This window comes from Saccopteryx bilineata, chromosome 12 (assembly GCF_036850765.1).
Source record: "Saccopteryx bilineata isolate mSacBil1 chromosome 12, mSacBil1_pri_phased_curated, whole genome shotgun sequence".
Classification (NCBI taxonomy): domain Eukaryota; kingdom Metazoa; phylum Chordata; class Mammalia; order Chiroptera; family Emballonuridae; genus Saccopteryx; species Saccopteryx bilineata.
Window position 1 is genome coordinate 26,311,624 of NC_089501.1, and position 20,010 is coordinate 26,331,633.

Below are 20,010 nucleotides of genomic sequence, written 5' to 3' on the forward strand. Positions count from 1 at the left end.
TGATGACAAAGAGCCTAAAATGCTCCTCCATCAAGACTTTTACAAGCACAGTAGGAGAGCTTCCTGTCAACTCAATTTCTGTGAATATAGGATGACTAACAAGACCTAGACCAGGGGTCGGGAACCTTTTTGGCTGAGAGAGCCATGAATGCCACATATTTTAAAATGTAATTCCATGAGAGCCATACAATGACCTGTGTACATTACACATTATCCAATAAAAATTTGGTGTTGTTCCAGAGGACAGCTGTGATTGGCTCTAGCCACCAGCAACCTTGAACATGAGCGGTAGGAAATGAATGGATTGTAATACATGAGAATGTTTTATATTTTAACATTACTTTTTTAATTAAAGATTTGTCTGCGAGCCAGATGCAGCCATCAAAAGAGCTACATCTGGCTTGCGAGCCATAGGTTCCTGACCCCTGACCTAGACCAAGTGACACATTCCTAGGAAATATAACTTATAAGATATTTTAAAGTTCCTATAGCCTCACATTAGTTTAATTAGAAGATAAAAGTCCTTCCACAGAGAAAATACCAAGATCTGAGGGATTAATAGAGCAATTCTACTAAACTTTCAAAACAAAGTGCTCCAAATTTTTGCAAAGTCTTTCCTTAGGAATCATGCATAAGTGATATAATACATTTCAAAAACAGATGAATGATAAACATAAAATTCAGAGTAGAGGGCTGTGCTGTTGGAAAGGCAGGCACGGGAGAGGGAAGGGAAGCACAGGCAGACACAAGGTTTGAATGTTGGGCTCACAGTGCTTGTTTTGTCTCATCAATTCCACATATATTACATATATTCTTCCATCAGTCTCAAATGTATATAATGACAAATTTTTAAATAAAGGAAAAATCCTAATTTTTAAAAAGTGGAAGAAAATACTTTTAATTATAAGAATAGTTTTCCTTTTACTGCAATATAGAGGAAGTTCTATAATTGCTGATACTGGCATTTATAAACTACTAGGCACATGATGTGAGAATATGCTATGAAAATAGGCAGAGTTAGAACAACAATTAGAGACAGAGATGCACGCTAGGGTGAAAGCCCGGAGCGGACTAGAGTCCAGGCGCCTCTCTGACCAGTACTGGAAACAGGGCGTGCTGGAAACAGCAAAACAGCAGGATAAGAGTCGGCAACAAGAAATGTTTAGGCTCTCAGAACAGAGATTAGGAGTCAACATATTCCTTGTGTTTTACTTCACCGTCTGAAAACTTCTGTCTGCTTCCTTGAGTTATTTGTACTGGCTGACAAATATATAAGAACAGCTTGGGAGGGGGTTTCAGTCCTTGGGTCTGTGAACTGGGGATGCTGCCGCCCCTTAGCCCCTCAGAGCATTTCATCTGGGCTCTGAGTGGCTCACTGTTGCTGTGACATATGGTGCCCTTGTGAGGAACGGGAACCAAACAACAGGCCTGCTACTCTGAGTAATTCATTGTCACCATGAAAACATGATATATTACTTCCTCAAAACCCCTACCCAATTCACAAAATACCACAGAAAGTGAAATTTCTAGGAAGCTTCTACTTGGTCAGGTTAGTGTAATGTTAGTGGGTTGTATCCTAGATTGATGTGACCTTCCTTATTAGAAGAAATGGCTGGCTGTATCTGACTTTAAAATTCTCACCTTTTAGATTGATTTCTAGATCATTAGAGCTGGAAGGAACTTAGCAATGACCTGGTCTATACCTCTCACTTTACTGATGACCCTCAAAGGGGACGTGACTTTCCCAAGCACTGAAATAATCAGGGGTGGGGACTCCTGTTTTGGTGTAGCCCCCACCTCTCCGAGGAGATGAATGGCCTTGTTCTAGTGAATGAGCAATGTCCAAGTCGTACACAGTGGCGGCGGCAGCAAGGTCAACAGCAAGGGGTCCGTCTCACTAAGCAAAGACAGTTGGGGCATGTGCCGAAACGTCACCAATGGTAGGAGGCATGAAGTGAGGAACAGATCATGCCTGGCCAAGGAAGGTCAATGAATGGATACTTTGAAAAGAAGTGTAGGAGTCATCGGCAGGATTTGTGACTTAAAAAGAATCAGAATATATTATCCAGAACACTAACTTGAGTTAGATTCAAACAAGCAGGTAAGAAGCTGACACCATGCCCCCTTTATCACACCAGTGCTGGTAACACTGCATACAGCTCCCGTCCAAGATCGCAGTGACCTACAGCTGCTAGGAGGCCGCATGGAATGGAACTGTGTGGAGCTCAGCTCTAACCAGCTGCTAAGCTGACAGCTGGAACGGAAACAAGGGGGACAGCATTTCTAAGTTAGCTTTTAACAGAAGAGCGAGATTGCTTTGGAAGCAGTAGAATACACCATGGTTCAAAATGTACAGTTACACCGTCCCCACCCCATAAATAAAAAAAAAAATCTCACCTTGACTTTTATTAAACATAATCTGTTCTATATCCTGCAATCTGAATAAGTCTGCAAAGAAAGTATCTTGTTATGAAAATTTAATAATTCTTATAAGTACAAGTTAACAAATCTACTTTAAAGATACTATATAAAGGTCTTATAAGTAAGATTCATCTTACTTTTTAAAATGTGACTACTAGGAAATTTAAAATTATACACATGGCTTGTATTATATTCTATGGCAGGGGTCCCCAAACTTTTTACACAGGGGACCAGTTCACTGTCCCTCAGACCGATGGAGGGCCAGACTATAAAAAAAACTATGAACAAATCCCTATGCACACTGCACATATCTTATTTTAAAGTAAAAAAAAAACAAAACGGGAACAAATACAATATTTAAAATAAAGAACAAGTAAATTTAAATCAACAAACTGACCAGTATTTCAATGGGAACTATGCTCCTCTCACTGACCACCAATGAAAGAGGTGCCTCTTCTGGAAGTGCGGTGGGGGCCGGATAAATGGCCTCAGGGGGCCGCATGCGGCCCAAGAGACGTAGTTTGGGGACCTCTGTCTATGGCATAGTGCTATGTTAGATGATAGGGTTTCCCTCACACCGAATTCCAATTGTCCCGTTTTCAAATCCATTATCATCAAGTTGGCTTTGACAAGGATTTCCCTGTCACTTGAACAGTCTCTTTGCTTAGCTTTCAGTCATGCATCTCAGTTGATCAGCAGAGAAACTGCTGTGACTTTGCCCCATGTTTCCAAGTGCACAGCTGACTTGTAAAACTTCGCATTATTAGTACATTTGCCGCCTGCCGATGGCAATAATTACATTATATCCAGAAAGCACTTCACTGTCAACATTTTTCTTTGACTTTTGTTGCCTTGTTCAGTTTTGCACCATGAGAGAAACATCTGTGGGGAAGGCTATAAAAACTAGTATTCAGACAATAAATCATGATGTGTCAGATGCAGTAAGAAACCAAGAGTAACTAACTGCCATGAAAGAAATCCAAAGGAACTTAGTAGATACTCTTAGCATTTGGCTATCTAAACTGTTTTTATATAGTTTTCAACTCTTTTTTTAATTTCTAATCCAAAGAATGCTAACACCCAAAACTGCTTCATGACTTTTTAAAATTATGGGGTACATATATACCCTATATACCCAATAAGTAGGAAAAGAAAATGTTTTAAGCGAGAGATGAATTACAAATACAGTGTTAGTAACTGAACACCTGGCGGTCAGTTGATTTATTTAGCAAACATTAGGAGTATGTTGGATTACCAGGACACCTAATAAGCATTTTTTTTTTTTTTGTATTTTTCTGAAGCTGGAAACGGGGAGAGACAGTCAGACAGACTCCCGCATGCGCCCGACCGGGATCCACCTGGCACGCCCACCAGGGGCGATGCTCTGCCCACCAGGGGGCGATGCTCTGCCCCTCCGGGGCATCGCTCTGCCGTGACCAGAGCCACTCTAGCGCCTGGGGCAGAGGCCAAGGAGCCATCCCCAGTGCCCGGGCCATCTTTGCTCCAATGGAGCCTTGTCTGCGGGAGGGGAAGAGACAGAGAGGAAGGGGGGGGGGTGGAGAAGCAAATGGGCGCTTCTCCTATGTGCCCTGGCCAGGAATCGAACCCGGGTCCCTTGCACGCCAGGATGACGCTCTACCACTGAGCCAACCGGCCAGGGCCATAAGCATTTTTTTTTATTGATTTTTAGAGAGAGAGGAATAGAAACAGGGAGAAGCATCGCCTTGTTCCACTTACGCTATGGTTGGTTGATTCTTATGTGTACCCTGACTGGAGATCAACCCGCAATCTGGCCAGGGTTCTGATTGGCATTTTTTAAATCCCCTATCACTGTCCTAGATATTGTGTAGGCTAAAAACAACAACAACAACAAAAAACCCCACATGAATTCAGGGATACGCATTACTGTGGGAGCCAGACTAACAAAACCATTCTGAAAAGTAATTGGTCAAATTAAGTGCATGCATGCCCTCCACCCCATTAGTTCTATTTCTAGGTGTACAACCTAAAGAGATGACACACTGATAGATTCAAAACCAGATAGGCATGATGGTGTTCTCTGCAGTGCAATTGCTGGTGGGGAGAAAAAACTTGAAAAAAAGGTGGGCTCAATAACCGGTGCAATCATGGGCAAGGAGTACACGTAGTGACATGAGTGAGTCATAAAGAGCTTACAAGTAAGAAGTGAACACGAATGAAGTATAGAATGTCATTCACATTAAGTCAAATAGATGCAAACCAAAAGTGACAATATACATTTTGGAAGACTTACAAACAAAAAGATACACCTGAAAGACATTAGAATGGGTGCCAAGGGCTGAGGTGGAGGGGAAGATAGCTAGGAATGGGGACGAAAAGAATGACTAGAACCAGAGAAAGCTCACAGGGCAATGATGATGATGTGCCATGTGAAGAGTGAGTCACTCAACTTTAATTAACACCTGAGGTTTAAAAAAATACTACAGTATGAAATATAATTTCACTACACTGCCAGGCAGTTTCATTTAATTCTTGTAACCTTTTAAAACCAGTGTCTTCATCATTTAAACGGAGTAATAGTCACTTATAAAATTACTCAGTGAAGTCTACTACTTCAAGAATCTGATTATATCTGTCTTGTGGACAAAAAAAGTGGTTCTGTAGAAAGTAACCTCACAGGGTGATCTGATCACAAATTCCTAACTGGACAGGTCACGGTGGGTAGTCACATCCCAGACCTACAACTTCTTTACTAAAAGGCTTATCTTTGCCTTAAGCAAGCCCTGTGCATTCTTTCTGTCCATCTAGGTTATCACATCTTTGAAATGGCTTCTCTCCAGACTCCTTCTTCCAAAATGGAGCATCCTCAAGAAAGCATATAATCTTAACTATCCTGTAATTCAATTACCACCTTACTTTTCCCACCTTCATGTAATCTTCCTTACATTTCCTCCTTAATTTTATGAACTCTGAGGGGGGGGGAAGACACCTACTAAGAAGGGCTCCTGGTGGCTAACTGGGTTCAAATAAAAAACAAAAATAAAACAAACAACAACAACAAAACAGAGCCTCGCAGCCATTTCTGCACAGGGGCCTCTCACAGAAACTGCACTCACGGAGAAGCCTCTGCGCTAACCTGCCCACCAGCACTGTCTCTGCCATCTAAGCCCTTTCAAATACGTTCCTGGAATTCTATTTCAACCAGTAAGACTGAGGCTTTCCTTATTCAATTGGAGCTATGCAGCCCTGGCCAATCAGAGTGGCTCTACTCTGATCAATTTCAGAACAGTACCACTTGGACCAATAAAACTGCAGGGATTTGGAGTCTTCACTTGCATGAGGATGGACCAATCAGGAACTAAGGAGCGGGTGTTCTGTTTATATAAGCCAGCTCCCCTCTGGCTTGGGGAGTTTATTCTGCCTTTCCATTGAAGGCTGAAGATTGTGTCTTCCTGGCTGAGCTGAATCATTGAAGATGTGTTTTCCAAAGCAGAGTGGAGCAGATCAGTGCAGTGCAAAGCAAATTAGCAGGAAGCAGAGCAGAGAAACCCATGGAGGAGCAGAGCAGAACCATCTAGCCAGAGAGAGGCCTGGTCCCAGTGGCCCCTGGCCTCAGGGCTGCCTCTCAATCATGCTATATCCCAAATAAGCTGTTCTGCATTAAATACAGTTTCCTTCTTCGCTGCAACCTAAATTGGCCATTCCTGTTGGCGTTGAATTGGTGCCAACTGCTATCAGTTGAAATTTCAAATGCATAAAAAACAGCAAAACTATCATTCTCCAGAATTCTCCAGAGCATTTCCGATCTTGCTCCCCAGTATACGTTATCAGTTTGGCTCAAATAAACATACAAAATTTTTTACAGGTTTAGACATTTCTTATGGTTGAGAGTTTATAAATATTATATATAATGAAGTAGAGTAAAAGACAATTAAGCAAAAGAAATGGATTTATCAATTCATAAATCTACAGAACTATTTTGCCCTATAATTACAAGTCAGATGCATAAGAAGCAATACCTCTTATGCTACACTGGGCTGTGAGGCTGTACAAGCAGCAGCAACATGGATTTATGAGGTTGGAAAAGGATTTTAAACACTGCAAAATACCCCAAGATTTTGCAGGATTTGTTCTGGGTATAGAGTCTGGGATTCTGGCAAGTATAGTATCCACATAACATGGTATAAGTATTTTTAGCCATGGAATATGAGAAGGAATATTGACTGACAGATGCGTGCTTTGGCGCTGTTGATGCCTGAGTTTTGTAGCATAGTTAAGCAGCATTCAACTGCCCTAGGAGGTAGAGATAAAAGGAGAGATAGGGACACAAGATCTGTGGCCTATGCTCAGACTCACACAAATTTTGCAGCTGCCTGGGATATCTGAAGAAACCCATGTGACAGACCATGAAATGCACTGTCCTTCATTGAGATATCTATTTACCTGTAATTCTTTGGTAAATTTCTTCCTCCAACCACTGAAGGAAAAGAAAAAAAATACAAAACCAAACCAACGAAAATCTCTTTCCCTCTTTTATTTCTTCCCCAAACCTTCCTCCAATGTGGCCAAACCTGCTCCCCTGCCTTTGAGGGAGCCTCTGACTCCTAGCTTCTTGCCCGCACTAGCATTTTCTATCTCTGCAGCACATAGAACCATTTTTCTCTGTTATGGAATTACTGTGACCAGTCAAGAAATTTTAAAAGATGTGAGAGTTACCAAAGTATAACTAAATAAACTCTTAAAGATATTAAAACAGAGCTACCGGAAATAATGTAAGCAGTTCAGCTGAACTATAAAGTTCCTTGAGACAAGTCGCATATTCAGTGGATTTGTCCCTCCGCTCTACTTAGTGTTTCTTGCATACTTTTTTTTTTTTTTTTGTATCTTTCTGAAGCTGGAAACGGGGAGGCAGTCAGACTCCCGCATGCACCCGACCGGGATCCACCCAGCATGCCCACCAGGGGGCGATACTCTGCCCATCCGGGGTGTTGCTCTGTTGCAACCAGAGCCACTCTAGCACCTGAGGCAAAGGGCATGGAGCCATCCCCAGCGCCCGGGCCATCTTTGCTCGAATGGAGCCTTGGCTGCGGGAGGGGAAGAGAGAGACAGAGAGGAAGGAGAAGGGGAGGGGTGGAGAAGCAGATGGGTGCCTCTCCTGTGTGCCCTGGCCGGGAATCGAACCCAGGACTTCTGCACGCCAGGCCGACGCTCTACCACTGAGCCAACCGGGCAGGGCCTATCTTCTTAGTGTTTCTACATTTGCTCAATCATCATGAAGGACACAAAACAGAGAAACGCATCGTTTCTGTAACATTCTATCTAGTGTGATCATTTTCCTGTCCTTTAAAGCTTTTGGCTTTACAGACACTAGGTCATAAAAAGGGATGCTACAGTTCTAGAAGAATCAGTAATTTGTAGTTACATTTGTAAGGGGGGAAAAGTAACCCTTACTGATTGATTTGTTTTCCAGGAAAATGTTCTTGCTTCAGATGTGAAAAATGACCATTTTATAATATCTTTTTGCCCCAGTTGACAGGAAGGTCAAACTAATTTCTGTTGCAATTTAATTCATCTTGGACCCTAATATGTGTCTTTTTGGAGCTAAAAGCCTTATATGGGCCTTAGCAGGATTCAGTTTAGAATTCAGGCATGTCTGGGGGGCTAGACAGAGAAGGGGAAGGGATGAGTCATGAAAGGTATAGTTATATGAAGAACTAACCTGGTTTTGAGAAGAAACACAATGATGGGTATACATATGCATTTGATGATATGTCAGAAAAGAGAATTTGCTATTTAGCTATGTGTCCTGGGGTTTGATCTCTGACCCTATGGACTTACCCTTGAATTCTAGTGCTAGGAACAGTTGCTGATTTTCAAATTTTACAATTCATTCATTCCAATGAATTTTATTGGAACATACATCATAGGGAAAGAAGGAAAAGTGAATAGGCAAAATATTAATTTATTTATAAAGGGACTCTAATTTTAGTATAATATAAATCAAATTTTTTGAGAAAAGCAATTTTAGCATAATTATGTTTATTAATACAGTGACTTTTTAAGACTATAAAAAACCTGGCTGGTTGGCTCAGTAGTAGAGCATTGGCCCGGCGTGTGGAAGTCCCGGGTGTGATTCCCTGCCAGGGCACACAGGAGAAGCGCCCATCTGCTTCTCCACCCTTCCCCCTTCTCTAGCCTCCCTCCCTCTCTTTTCTATCTCTCTCTTCCCCTCCCACAGCCAAGGCTCCCTTGTAGCAAAGTTGGCCTGGATGTTGAGGATGGCTCCATGGCCTCTGCCTCAAGCATGCTAGAATGACTCCAGTTGCAATGGAGCAATGCCCCAGATGGACAGAGCATTGCCCCGTAGTGGGCATGCCGGATGGATCCCGGTCAGGTGCATGCGGGAGTCTGTCTCTCTGCCTCCCTGCTTCTCACTTCAGAAAAATAAAAAAATAAAATAAAAAGAATATAAAAGACATTTTAAAATAAATGTAATTCTATCCTATTATGATTTTAGTTTATATTAGAATATAGCACTCAACATTTCTAAAACATTACACAAGTAAATTTAGTTATCTTTCATCTGTCTTTGGGTTTTCATCAAAGAGCAGACAGAATTATTTTAACTGGTCAATAATTTGAAAACCTCATTAAAAATTATAGTAAGGTGTTTAAAATTACATATACCTTAACCTAAAATTGTTCTTTATGTAGATACTGGAATGAATGGTTTACAAAATATTGCTTTAAAATATTACAATCCCTTAGAGTTTATAAATAGTGTTAATAAAATTGAAATGACTCAATATGTTGCTCTATTAATAGCCAATAAATATACCAGTTGAAGACAAATATAAAATATATAGTTACACCAAGCACAGTTCTTAACATAAATGTGTTTGTGGTTTAAGACTTAAGATTTATGTATTCAGGTTGGATTGAGTTGGAAATAGAATTGGGGGAGTATGAGATTTAGCTTCCATACTTGGTAGTTTGGACACCCTCCCTAAAGAGTTAAACTACTTTGTTAGCAGAAAATATTTTTGTTTCTGAAGATATTGGGGGCTGTGAGGTAATTAAAGACTAGTTAAAGGATCTCAGACAACTAGGACCCACATGGACATTACATACAACAGGGGTCCCCAAACTTTTTACACAGGGGGCCAGTTCACTGTCCCTCAGACCGTTGGAGGGCCGGACTATAAAAAAAACTATGAACAAATCCCTACGCACACTGCACATATCTTATTTTAAGGTAAAAAAAAAAAAATGGGAACAAATACAATATTTAAAATAAAGAACAAGTAAATTTAAATCAACAAACTGACCAGTATTTCAATGGGAACTATGGGCCTGCTTTTGGCTAATGAGATGGTCAATGTCCGGTTCCATATTTGTCACTGCTAGCCGTAACAGGTGATATGACGCGCTTCCGGAGCCGTGATGCGTGCATCCCACGTCACCGGAAGTAGTACTGTACGTGAGCCATGCTGTGCTTTGTGGTGCCGCCACATACAGTACTCCCGGAGCACAGGATGAAGATGGAACCTGTGCTCCTCTCACTAACCACCAATGAAAGAGGTGCCCCTATCGTAGGTGCAGCGGGGGCCGGATAAATGGCCTCAGGGGGCCGCATGTGGCCCGCGGGCCGTAGTTTGGGGACCCCTGACGTACAACAAACCTGCTGCTGAGGGAGGAATCTCCAAACCCAGGCTGGGTCCTCAGCCTGACACTCTTCATAGTCACCTTGGCTCGGGCGGGACCTCTTCTGGGCAAAGAAAGGGAATTACAGAGTTTTGCCTCCATGCATGTGGATTACCCCCCACCTCCAATATCTTGAGACTACAAACTACTTAATCCTACAATATGAGCATTAAAACTTTCTGTAGCAATCAGAACAACATTTTTCAAGGACCCAGAACATAAGGGTTGTTCTAGGTTTTTTGAAGGTAGTAAAATAAACATGAGATGCTCAATTACAAACTGTGTGAACTGGTTTTAGAAGTCGTTTTTAGGAAATATTTGTTAGGCCAAGAATAGATATTCTTGCTTCCTGACAACACCAAAAGGAGATCTTACTTTGCTTTAATTATTTCAGTGCTATTACTTATTATCCCTTAATCAATCAACCAATCAATAAATTGTTGGAACAATTAAAGATTCAACCTTACTTTTATATGGACAATTTTAATTTCATCAAATCTTATATCAGCAAGAGATTTCCTTGTCTGGCCTCTTCGGTGTCCAAATTTATACTTATTTCTCATCACTTGTTCATCATCTTCTATGGGTCTTCGAACATATTTAAAGCGATCCTTGAGGGCTCGTTTCCATAAAAACTGTGTAATATAATGAAACGGGGCCATTAATCTTCAAGGATATTGGATAATACTATATAAACAATGAAATTTTTATTTATCTATTACCTTTGAGCTTCAAATATTTTCACATCACAGGAATAGAAGCAATAACTCTATCCTTCCATTTATCCTCACAACAATCTTGTGATATTGCTATAAAAATTGTAATCTTGAAATTACAAATAAGAAAATATACTCAGAAAAAATAAAAATACTCTTCATTGTCATATAGCTATTGAGTGAATATACTAGCTATTGATTTTAGGTTCTCTAATTCCTAAAATTGGATAATTTTCACCTTACTCTGTTGTCTTCACAACATATTCTACTTAAAAAAATTTTTTTCAATTACCGTTCACATTCAGTATTATTTTGAATTAGTTTCAGGGGTACAGAATAGTGGTTAGACAATCACATACTTTATAAAGTGTTCACCCCCGATATTTCCTGCACCCACCTGGCACCATGGATAGGTATTACTTCCTGGGCCCGTGATGGTGAACCTTTTTATAAAAACCGCCCCCTTTTGCAATGCTGATCAACCTGGTCCCTCCCGCCCACTAGTGGGCGTTCCAGCTTTCATGGTGGGCGGTAGTGGAGCAACCAAACAGAGCCGCAATTGGCCCACCATGAAAGTTGAACCGCCCACTAGTGGGCGGGAGGGACCAGGTTGACCAGCACTGCAAAAGTGGGCGGTTTTTATAAAAAGGTTTGCCATCACGGGCCTAGCCTGTACTTCACATTCCCGTGAGGATTTTGTAACTGCCAATCTGTAGTTCTTAATCCCTTCACTGTTTTCACCCTGTCCCCCAAACCTCCTCCCCTCTGGCAACCATCAGTCTGTTCTCTATGAGTTTGTTTCTGTTTTGTTTATACTGTTCTTTAGATTCCACATATAAGTGAAATCATACTGTCTTTCTCTGATTGACTTATTTCACTTAGCATAATACCCAGTCGTATTGGTATTGGTTTGCAATAGTAAGATGTCATCCTTTTTAATGGCCCAGTGCTACATATATACAAATGTTCCACAGCTGTTTTATCCCCTCATCTATTAATGGGCACTTGGGTTGTTTCCATAGGGGTGCATATATTCTTTTGAATTAGTATTTTAGGTTTCTTCAGATATATACCCAGGCCTTAAAATTCAGTGTACTCCACTTTTCTAGTGGATTCTAGAAAAGAAATGATAATGGCTTATAAGTATGTGAATTGGTACATTTAAAGAAAATCTATTAAATGCATCAATCTATATATGACTTTTCCATCATCCTTTGAAATTCACTTTGGTGAATACAATTGGCATTCACCCCTCAAATATTTATGGAGCATCTACTACTTCAAACCAAAGATACTCCTCCCCATCCTGCTAGTATCCAGTTACCTCTTGCTCTTCCTTCAGATCTCAGCTCAGCCATCACTGCCTTATGGCTTCCCTAACAGCTCGTTTTCCCCTTCCTTCCTTCTTTCCTTCCTTTCTTCCTCCCTCCCTTCCTTCCTTCTTTCTTTCTTTTCTTCCTTCTTTCCTCCCTCCTTTCCTTTCCTTTCCTTTCCTTTCCTTCTTTCCTTCCTTCCTTCCTTCCCTTCCTTCCTTCCTTCCCTCCCTTCCTCCCTGCCTCCTTCCTTTTTCCTTCTTTCCCTCCCTCCCTCCATCTCTTCCTTTCTTCCACTAGGCTATAAGCATGTGAAGACAAGCTCATGTCTGCTTTGCTCACCAAGTCCAGCACAGTGCTTGATGCATCTTGGAAACTCTAAATATTGGATGCCTTGTGTCAGTCCTCTGTGATGTAGTTGGACACAGGTGTTGAAGCAACAGACTAGGAGCGAAACTCTGAGTCTTGGCCTTGTTTGGTAAGGTACACTGTGTAAGGCGTGGCCTGCCACTTCTTACAGCCTGGGCCTCAAGGATGTTTCTCAGACCCTAGTCATTCTGCAGTATCATGTGCTTGAATAAGCCCAAGAGTGGGTATGGGAAAAAAAAGAATGCTTTGCAGATGGACAAGCCCTTATTTTGCCTCCTAGTTTGGCCATGAGAGAAGGTGGTAAGTCACTGATGACTTTGACCATGTTTTCTGAGTGCTGTTTCATCATAAGCAAATGAGAACTAAAATTACATTAGTCCATTATTGAGCACATAGGTTCTGTCATTCCTGGTTCCCTGGCTTAAGGCTCAATAAGAGATATTCTTTGCCCTTCAGAAATCCCCAGAACCTAAGTAGGAAAGACCCAGGGTCTAGCTCTAGTACATAGTAGTTAGGTAATCCCTCAGCCTTAGTTTCTTCAACTATAAATTGGAACAATAAAATCAGTTCTGTCAACTTGCATGGGTTTTGGAAGACTCAAGCAGTGACTTGCGGAAGGTATTTGAAATCAAGTGCGGTCCATAGAGGCATCCTCAGCCCTGGTGCGATGTGCTGTGGGTTCAGCTGGGTGACAGCCCTGATTAAGCACCTGGGGATGTGTGAGTCAGAGATGCTTCCTCATTTCCCAGAGGCTATGGGTCTGCACGCCACCATCACTGTTTCTCAACAGCACCGAAATAACAAATGGCTATGAACTAGTGCAAATACATTTTTTTTTTTTTTTTTTTTGCTCATGTTTCCTACAGTTCTGAAGGTCTTCTGAACCTTCTGACCCAGTGGGAGGTATTAGAGCAATCAACTGCTAGAACATTTTTAAATTGCCAATTTCTTCTTCCCAGTCTTTCCCTTCTCTCCTTATTAACTGTCTGATAGGAATAGAAAAAAACAAATCAAATGCAATCGTCCACATGAGTACTCATTCAGCGAGCTGCTTCATGCCTGGCTCTGCGAGTTCCTTACTCAGATGCCTCAGCAGAAAACACTGGTGTCACTGAGTAATCATCCCCTCCTCAGTTTTCCAGCTAGAGGAGGGTGGGGAGAGCATGGCTACAACTCTCCTCCAATCAGTGCTCTAAAACAGAAAAAAGACAAAGGGCCCTGGCCGGGTGGTTCAGTGAATAAAACATCTTCCCAGGGCACCGAGGTCACAGGTTCAATCCCTGATCAGGGCATGTACAAGAAACAGTTAATGAGTGTACAACTACATGGAATAGCTAAGTGGAACAATGAGTTGATGCTTCTCTCTCTCTCAATCAATCAATGGAAAGATTAATCATAAAAGAAAAAGACAAAAGAACACAAAGACAAAGAAGGTACCAAAAAGAGGAGAGAGAGAGAAAGAAAGAGAGACTGAGCTAAGAGGGGTGAAACAAAAAGCTACTGGACAATTCCAGACTATTATTTTTAAGTGGGCTGAGGTGAACAAAACGGTCACTTACGAAGCCGCAGCCGTCCTGGTCCAGGAAGGGGTGGGCCTGCAGCAGGGCGCTGACCACGTCGTTATACTGCTGGGTGCTGGGATACCTGTTCAGGGCAACAGGAGGGCAGTTTTCGAGTCAAGTAGCTCCATCCCTTTCTTTACAACTAGGCTAAATTACACTCACTTTTCTTCAAATCTTTCCAGGTAACAATGTAGACATTCAAATATTGGGCAATGTTGGGTTTCTTACCAATATGTAATCCAAAATCTGAAAAGGGCTGGTTGCAAATGGATTCTATTTTCCTCTGAAAACAGACCCTCCCCCAACGCAGACAGTCTGCCCTGTTCTTACTCACAGTGAGCCTTTCAGGTACTTGGTCATGTCGGCCTGGAGGAACTCAATGATCCTTATTCTCATGCTGTGGTCGGGACACTTCTGCTCGGCTAATGTGCACTTGACATCATAGGGAAACTCTGGGAGAACATAGGACTTCATCCACTGTAATGCTTTATTCCTCGCTAGAGCATGCTTCACATTCCTTCTGTTAAATAAAAACACAGAGTGAGATTCTATTTCACAGATAAACAAATTATTCATTTCTTACATCCTCACTACTTCTGATATAAAGTACTTTCCTGGGACCTAAATACATGGCAGTCATCCATCCCATCTTCCAGCCATTCATCTATCTCCAAATGTGTGATGGCTCATTAGGAATCTCTGTTTTCTTTCCCTTTTCACATATAAATACTTGTAGTTCAGGGGGCTGTTGTAATATAGACTTCAGAATAAAACCTGAAGTTGGGAAGAATATTAATCCATATATCTTGAAGCAATATTATGTAATGCATAGCTCAAAATTGAACAAGATGTCAAACAAAAAGAGAGTAAGTTGTAATTCAGCAAAGCAAGTGAGACGTACACAGTAAGCCTTAGCACCTCATTAAGAAAGTTCTTCTGATTAATTTATTCTGCTGCTGGCCCTGGCCGGTTGGCTCAGTGCTAGAGCATCGGCCTGGCATGCGGGAGTCCCGGGTTCAATTCCCGGCCAGGGCACACAGGAGAAGCACCCATCTGCTTCTCCACCCCTCCTCCTCTCCTTCCTCTCTGTTTCTCTCTTCCCCTCCTGCAGCCAAGGCTCTATTGGAGCAAAGTTGGCCCAGGCGCTGGGGATGGCTCTGTGGCCTCTGCCTCAGGCGCTAGAATGGCTCTGGTCGCAACAGAGCAACACCCCAGATGGGCAGAGCATCGCCCCCTGGTGGGTATGCCAGGTGGATCCCGGTAGGGCGCATACAGGAGTCTGTCTGACTGCCTCCCTGTTTCCAGCTTCAGAAAAATACCAAAAAAAAAAAAAAAAAATGTATTCTGCTGCTGCTTAAAGTGAAATACAGGATCTACTTAATTTAGTTAGTCTTGGTTGTTTTAAAGGTAAACTTAGTTTCTAAATTAAAAATGAGTATCAGATACTCTGATTTCATTCACATGAATTTCTACCACATGCTACAGAAGGCAGATGTGTGGGCGCCCCGGGCTGCAGGTGGGAGAGAAGATGAGCTGCAGAAAGGCATGAGGGAATTCTTTTGGTTGATGGAAGTGTTGCAAAATGAATTGTGACCATGGTGCACCACCGTATCAGTTTTCTAAAATTAACTTTAAATGGGTGAATTTTATGTTATGTTAATTATACCTCAATAAGATTGTTTATAAAATTAAGTATCAGAACCACTTTAAAACTTTAAAGCTAGTGACTGATCAGTAAGTGTGTTTAAAAAAAGAATCTGTAGTAAAATTTCCAAGTAATCAAGTTCCTAAGCAACTTTCAATCCATTTCTCTAATAAAATCTATTATAATGAAAGTAAAGGAATAAAGGCAAAATAGGAGATTAAAAAAAGAAAGAAGAGAAAGAAAAAGAACAATTTCTTAAATTAGCTTAAGTAGGTTAATTTTCTGGCACAACCATGGAATTCTTAGCAGTCCAAACAAACGTCAAATGAGTTTTGAAAGACCAGGCCCCTTTAGAACCTTAGGTCTTATTTTATAAGAATGCGTGAGATACCATGAAACACACGGGGAATTCAGAAAAGAGGAGAAAAAGGAAAAAAGATCTCTATTTTCTTCCCTCTTTGGCAGTCACTATATCCGTGATGGAAAAATGTACTAGCTAAAATAAGCACACCGATCATTTAACACTTGATTCATTACAGCAACAGGTACTTCCCAAGTGAAATCTGTGCTTCAACCCAAACTGTTTTCCTGTTTGTTACACTCTTATTTCATTCATTCATGCAACCAACATTTATTGGGGTCCATTATATAGCAATTACTCTTCCACATTCCCTATTTCCATTCCCATTCTGTTACCTTATTTCTTTTTCCCATGATTTATCTCTTATATACTCTGACTGAGGGTATAAAGGAAGTAATGACAAGTTTTGTTTGCTATGTGGTGTGCCTTCCCAAGGTTTGTAAAAGGTGATGTACCATGCCAGTGCTAAGCTTCATTTCAGTACAACATTTTAGCCTAGAGGTTCAAGTAGCTAAGTTAGTCACATGACTCCTTTGGACTTTTGAGGTTGCTACCTCTCATTTGGACACACATCAATAGACGACTTCAATATTCTAATGCTATAAAACAGGGGTCCCCAAACTACAGCCCGCGGGCCACATGCGGCCCCCTGAGGCCATTTATCCGGCCCCACCGCACTTCCAGAAGGGGCACCTCTTTCATTGGTGGTCAGTGAGAGGAGCATAGTTCCCATTAAAATACTGGTCAGTTTGTTGATTTAAATTTACTTGTTCTTTATTTTAAATATTGTATTTGTTCCCGTTTTATTTTTGTACTTTAAAATAAGATATGTGCAGTGTGCAAAGGGATTTGTTCATAGTTTTTTTTATAGTCCGGCCCTCCAATGGGTCTGAGGGACAGTGAACTGGCCCCCTGTGTAAAAAGTTTGGGGACCCTTGCTATAAAATAAGGCTTGGCACAATTTTCACTTTCTTGTTCTCTATATGTTTTCCCATATGTCTTTTCTCTTCAACATCAGAACAGGGACTATATACTATGGTATTAGTTCTATCAAATGTCAAAATGTAGCTAACACATACAAGCTTTTTACAACCTAGGTATTCCATGTTGCTTCTAATTGAGTCATTCTGCAAAATCATAGGCATCAACATTCCTTTTTCTTTAAAACAATTTAATAACGAATCCTGGAAGTGACTAGAATGCAAGCAATGCCAACAAACACAAGTCAAACTAGTTTTACACAATTAAAGGGACTTCTCAGAAATTAAAAATGCTTTCTAATTTGGAAGCAGGTAACTTCAGGCACAATCATTTCCTATCCACAAAATGATGTTTTCACTGGTTTAAGAAAGATTTCACTATGAGGTTAAGATTATTCATAAAAGTTTTCTTCAGTAGGATTTGGGCAGAACAACATTAGAAGTTGGGCTAAAAAGGAAGTAGAGGGCAGAAAGCACTTGCAAATGGAAAGGACACTAAAATTTCTGTTCCCACCTCAGAGCCTGGGCTCTTTAACAAGACACCACCACAAAACATCTCTAATCAATGGCTCTCAGTCTTGCGTACACAGGACATGTTAATGCCTAAAACTGGTGGCAGTCCAACTGAATCAGAGTTCACTGCACTAAACACACTAAACAGTTTATATGTAGAGTTTACATTAAAATTTTTTATTTATTGATTTTAGAGAGGGTGAAGAAGGAAAAGAGAGAGAAAGAGAGAGAGAAATAGAAAGACTCCAGTTTGTTTTCCCACTTAATTTATACATTTGTTGGTTGATTCTTATATGTGCCCTGACTGGGGATCAAGTCGCAACCTTGGTGTGTGGGGACAATGCTCTAAACAGCTGAGCTACCTGGCCAGGACAAGTTTACATTTCTAATCAAATAAAACATATAAAGTTAAACTGACACACTTGATAATTGGCAGTATCATTATTGCTATATGTCTTAATTTTTAAAAATTATGAAATGGAGGCAGTCTCTTGAAAAAGTTAAATAACTTTAAAACTTTAACTATAATAAGAGTGAAAAGTCATATAATTTTTCTTGTTCCCAAAGAGCAGACAGTATTGTTTGATGTGGCAAACCTTCCCCTCACTGGTCATCTATCTGACTATCTTTACCCTGATGACTAGAGTTTATAAAAGAGCTGAGCTATTTCTGGGCTTATGTCATCTAATGGCATTTGCAGCCCAAACATCCAAGAATCCAGCTTTTCTAGAGATGATTCTCTGTCTATTAATGAATTTCAAATACCTTTTCAGGTATTGAAAGATTGCTGGGATTAGATATAAGTGAATGTGCAAATTTAACTTCCAATCTGAAAGTCCCATAGGTTAAAGACCAAGCATAGGGAGAGCCAAAACTCCATATTCAGTACTTGGTCATACTAGATATTTTGCCTTCTATAATTCATCATGCAAAACTCACCCTTTTCCCAGTGGTTACAGGCACCATAATCTTCCTATTTCTTAACAATGTAACCCACACATCGAGGGACATGGATGATTCAGTCTATTGTACACTCCCAGAAATTCTAATAGGTCTGGGGCAGGGGTCGGGAAAGCTATGGCTCGCGAGCCAGATGTGGCTCTTTTGATGGCTGCATCTGGCTCACAGACAAATCTTTAATAAAAATAATAATAACGTTTAAAATATAAAACATTCTCGTGTATTACAATCCATTCATTTCCTACCACTCATGTTCATGGTTGCAGGTGGCTGGAGCCAATCACAGCTGTCGTCCAGGACAACACCAAATTTTTATTGGATAATGTGTAATTACAAGGGTCATTGTATGGCTCTCACGGAATTACTTTTTTTTTTTTTTTTTTTACCCCCGGGGCTCCAGTATTTTCCAAGATATACATTCCAAATCTTTTCGATGCCCATTCACCATTCTTTCCTTATGGGTCATGTCAAAATAACAAATTTGATTTCCACTTGCCCTGCTAATTACATTTCACTATTCATGCTACAGCTATCTGACAGCATTCTAGGCACCATTCGTCCATGGCTTGTGAGGTTCTGCTGACTCTCTGCAGAACCCTTGGGGACATGCTCTGAGTTCTGCCTGCCATGCAGTGTTCTGAATCACTCTGCTGGGATTCTCGAGGATTGTAGAATCCTACCGGAAAATACGCACTTCCCAAACTCTTGTTTCCTCCCACACTCTGCAAGATGGTAATAGATAAGGTGACCAATCGTCCTCCTTTAGGGAGGACAGTCCTTCTTTTGTAAGTTCCCTCCTCCCTCAAAAAGTGTCCTCCTACATGTGCTCCTTTTTGATATTGGAAGACTAATCTATAAATGTTCGTATTTGATCAATGCACAGTTGGTCCATTGCATGTGATATGATGTATTTGTTTCTAAATGAGTACTTTTTTCTTACAATTATTATTAAAAATTAATAGGCATGTAAGCATAATTACAATATAAAATATTACAAATGTTTTTATTATGCATGTCATATTATAGTATATTATTGTTGCAATAAATAAAATGTTTTTTTTATTTACAATATTGTTTTCTTCAATTTATTTTTGTCTTCCTTTTCATTGTAAAAAAGTTGGTCACCTTATAATAGACCATCCATATAAAAGGGTAGTCAAATATGCATTTTAGCTTTTTTTTTTTTAATATTAATTTTTTTTATTAAATTTAATGCAGTGACATTGATAAATCAGGGTACATATGTTGAGAGAAAATATCTCTAGATTATTTTGACATTTGATTGTGCTGTATACCCCTCCCGCAAAGTTAAATTGTCTTCTGTCACCTTCTATCTGGTTTTCTTTGTGCCCCTCCCCTCCCCTAACCCCTCTCTCCTTCTTCACCCCCTCCCCCCTCCCCCAACCCCCCCCCCGCCCCTGTTGCCATCACATTCTTGTTCATGTCTCTGAGTCTCATTTTTATGTCCCTTCTATGTATGGATTCAT

General features: G+C 40.7%; 1 protein-coding gene across 1 annotated transcript in view; it reads right to left on the reverse strand.

Annotated features, from left to right (window-relative positions):
- The window catches only part of SAMD3 (sterile alpha motif domain containing 3), a 55,913-nt gene that overhangs the window by 16,657 nt on the left and 19,246 nt on the right, over window positions 1–20,010 (reverse strand). Inside the window, exons 4-6 of the mRNA XM_066248179.1 lie at window positions 14,399–14,584; window positions 14,062–14,146; window positions 10,572–10,739 (exon numbers count right to left, since the gene is read on the reverse strand). Coding sequence (XP_066104276.1) covers window positions 10,572–10,739; window positions 14,062–14,146; window positions 14,399–14,584 — 439 coding nt within the window. The remainder of the gene's footprint in view (window positions 1–10,571; window positions 10,740–14,061; window positions 14,147–14,398; window positions 14,585–20,010) is intronic.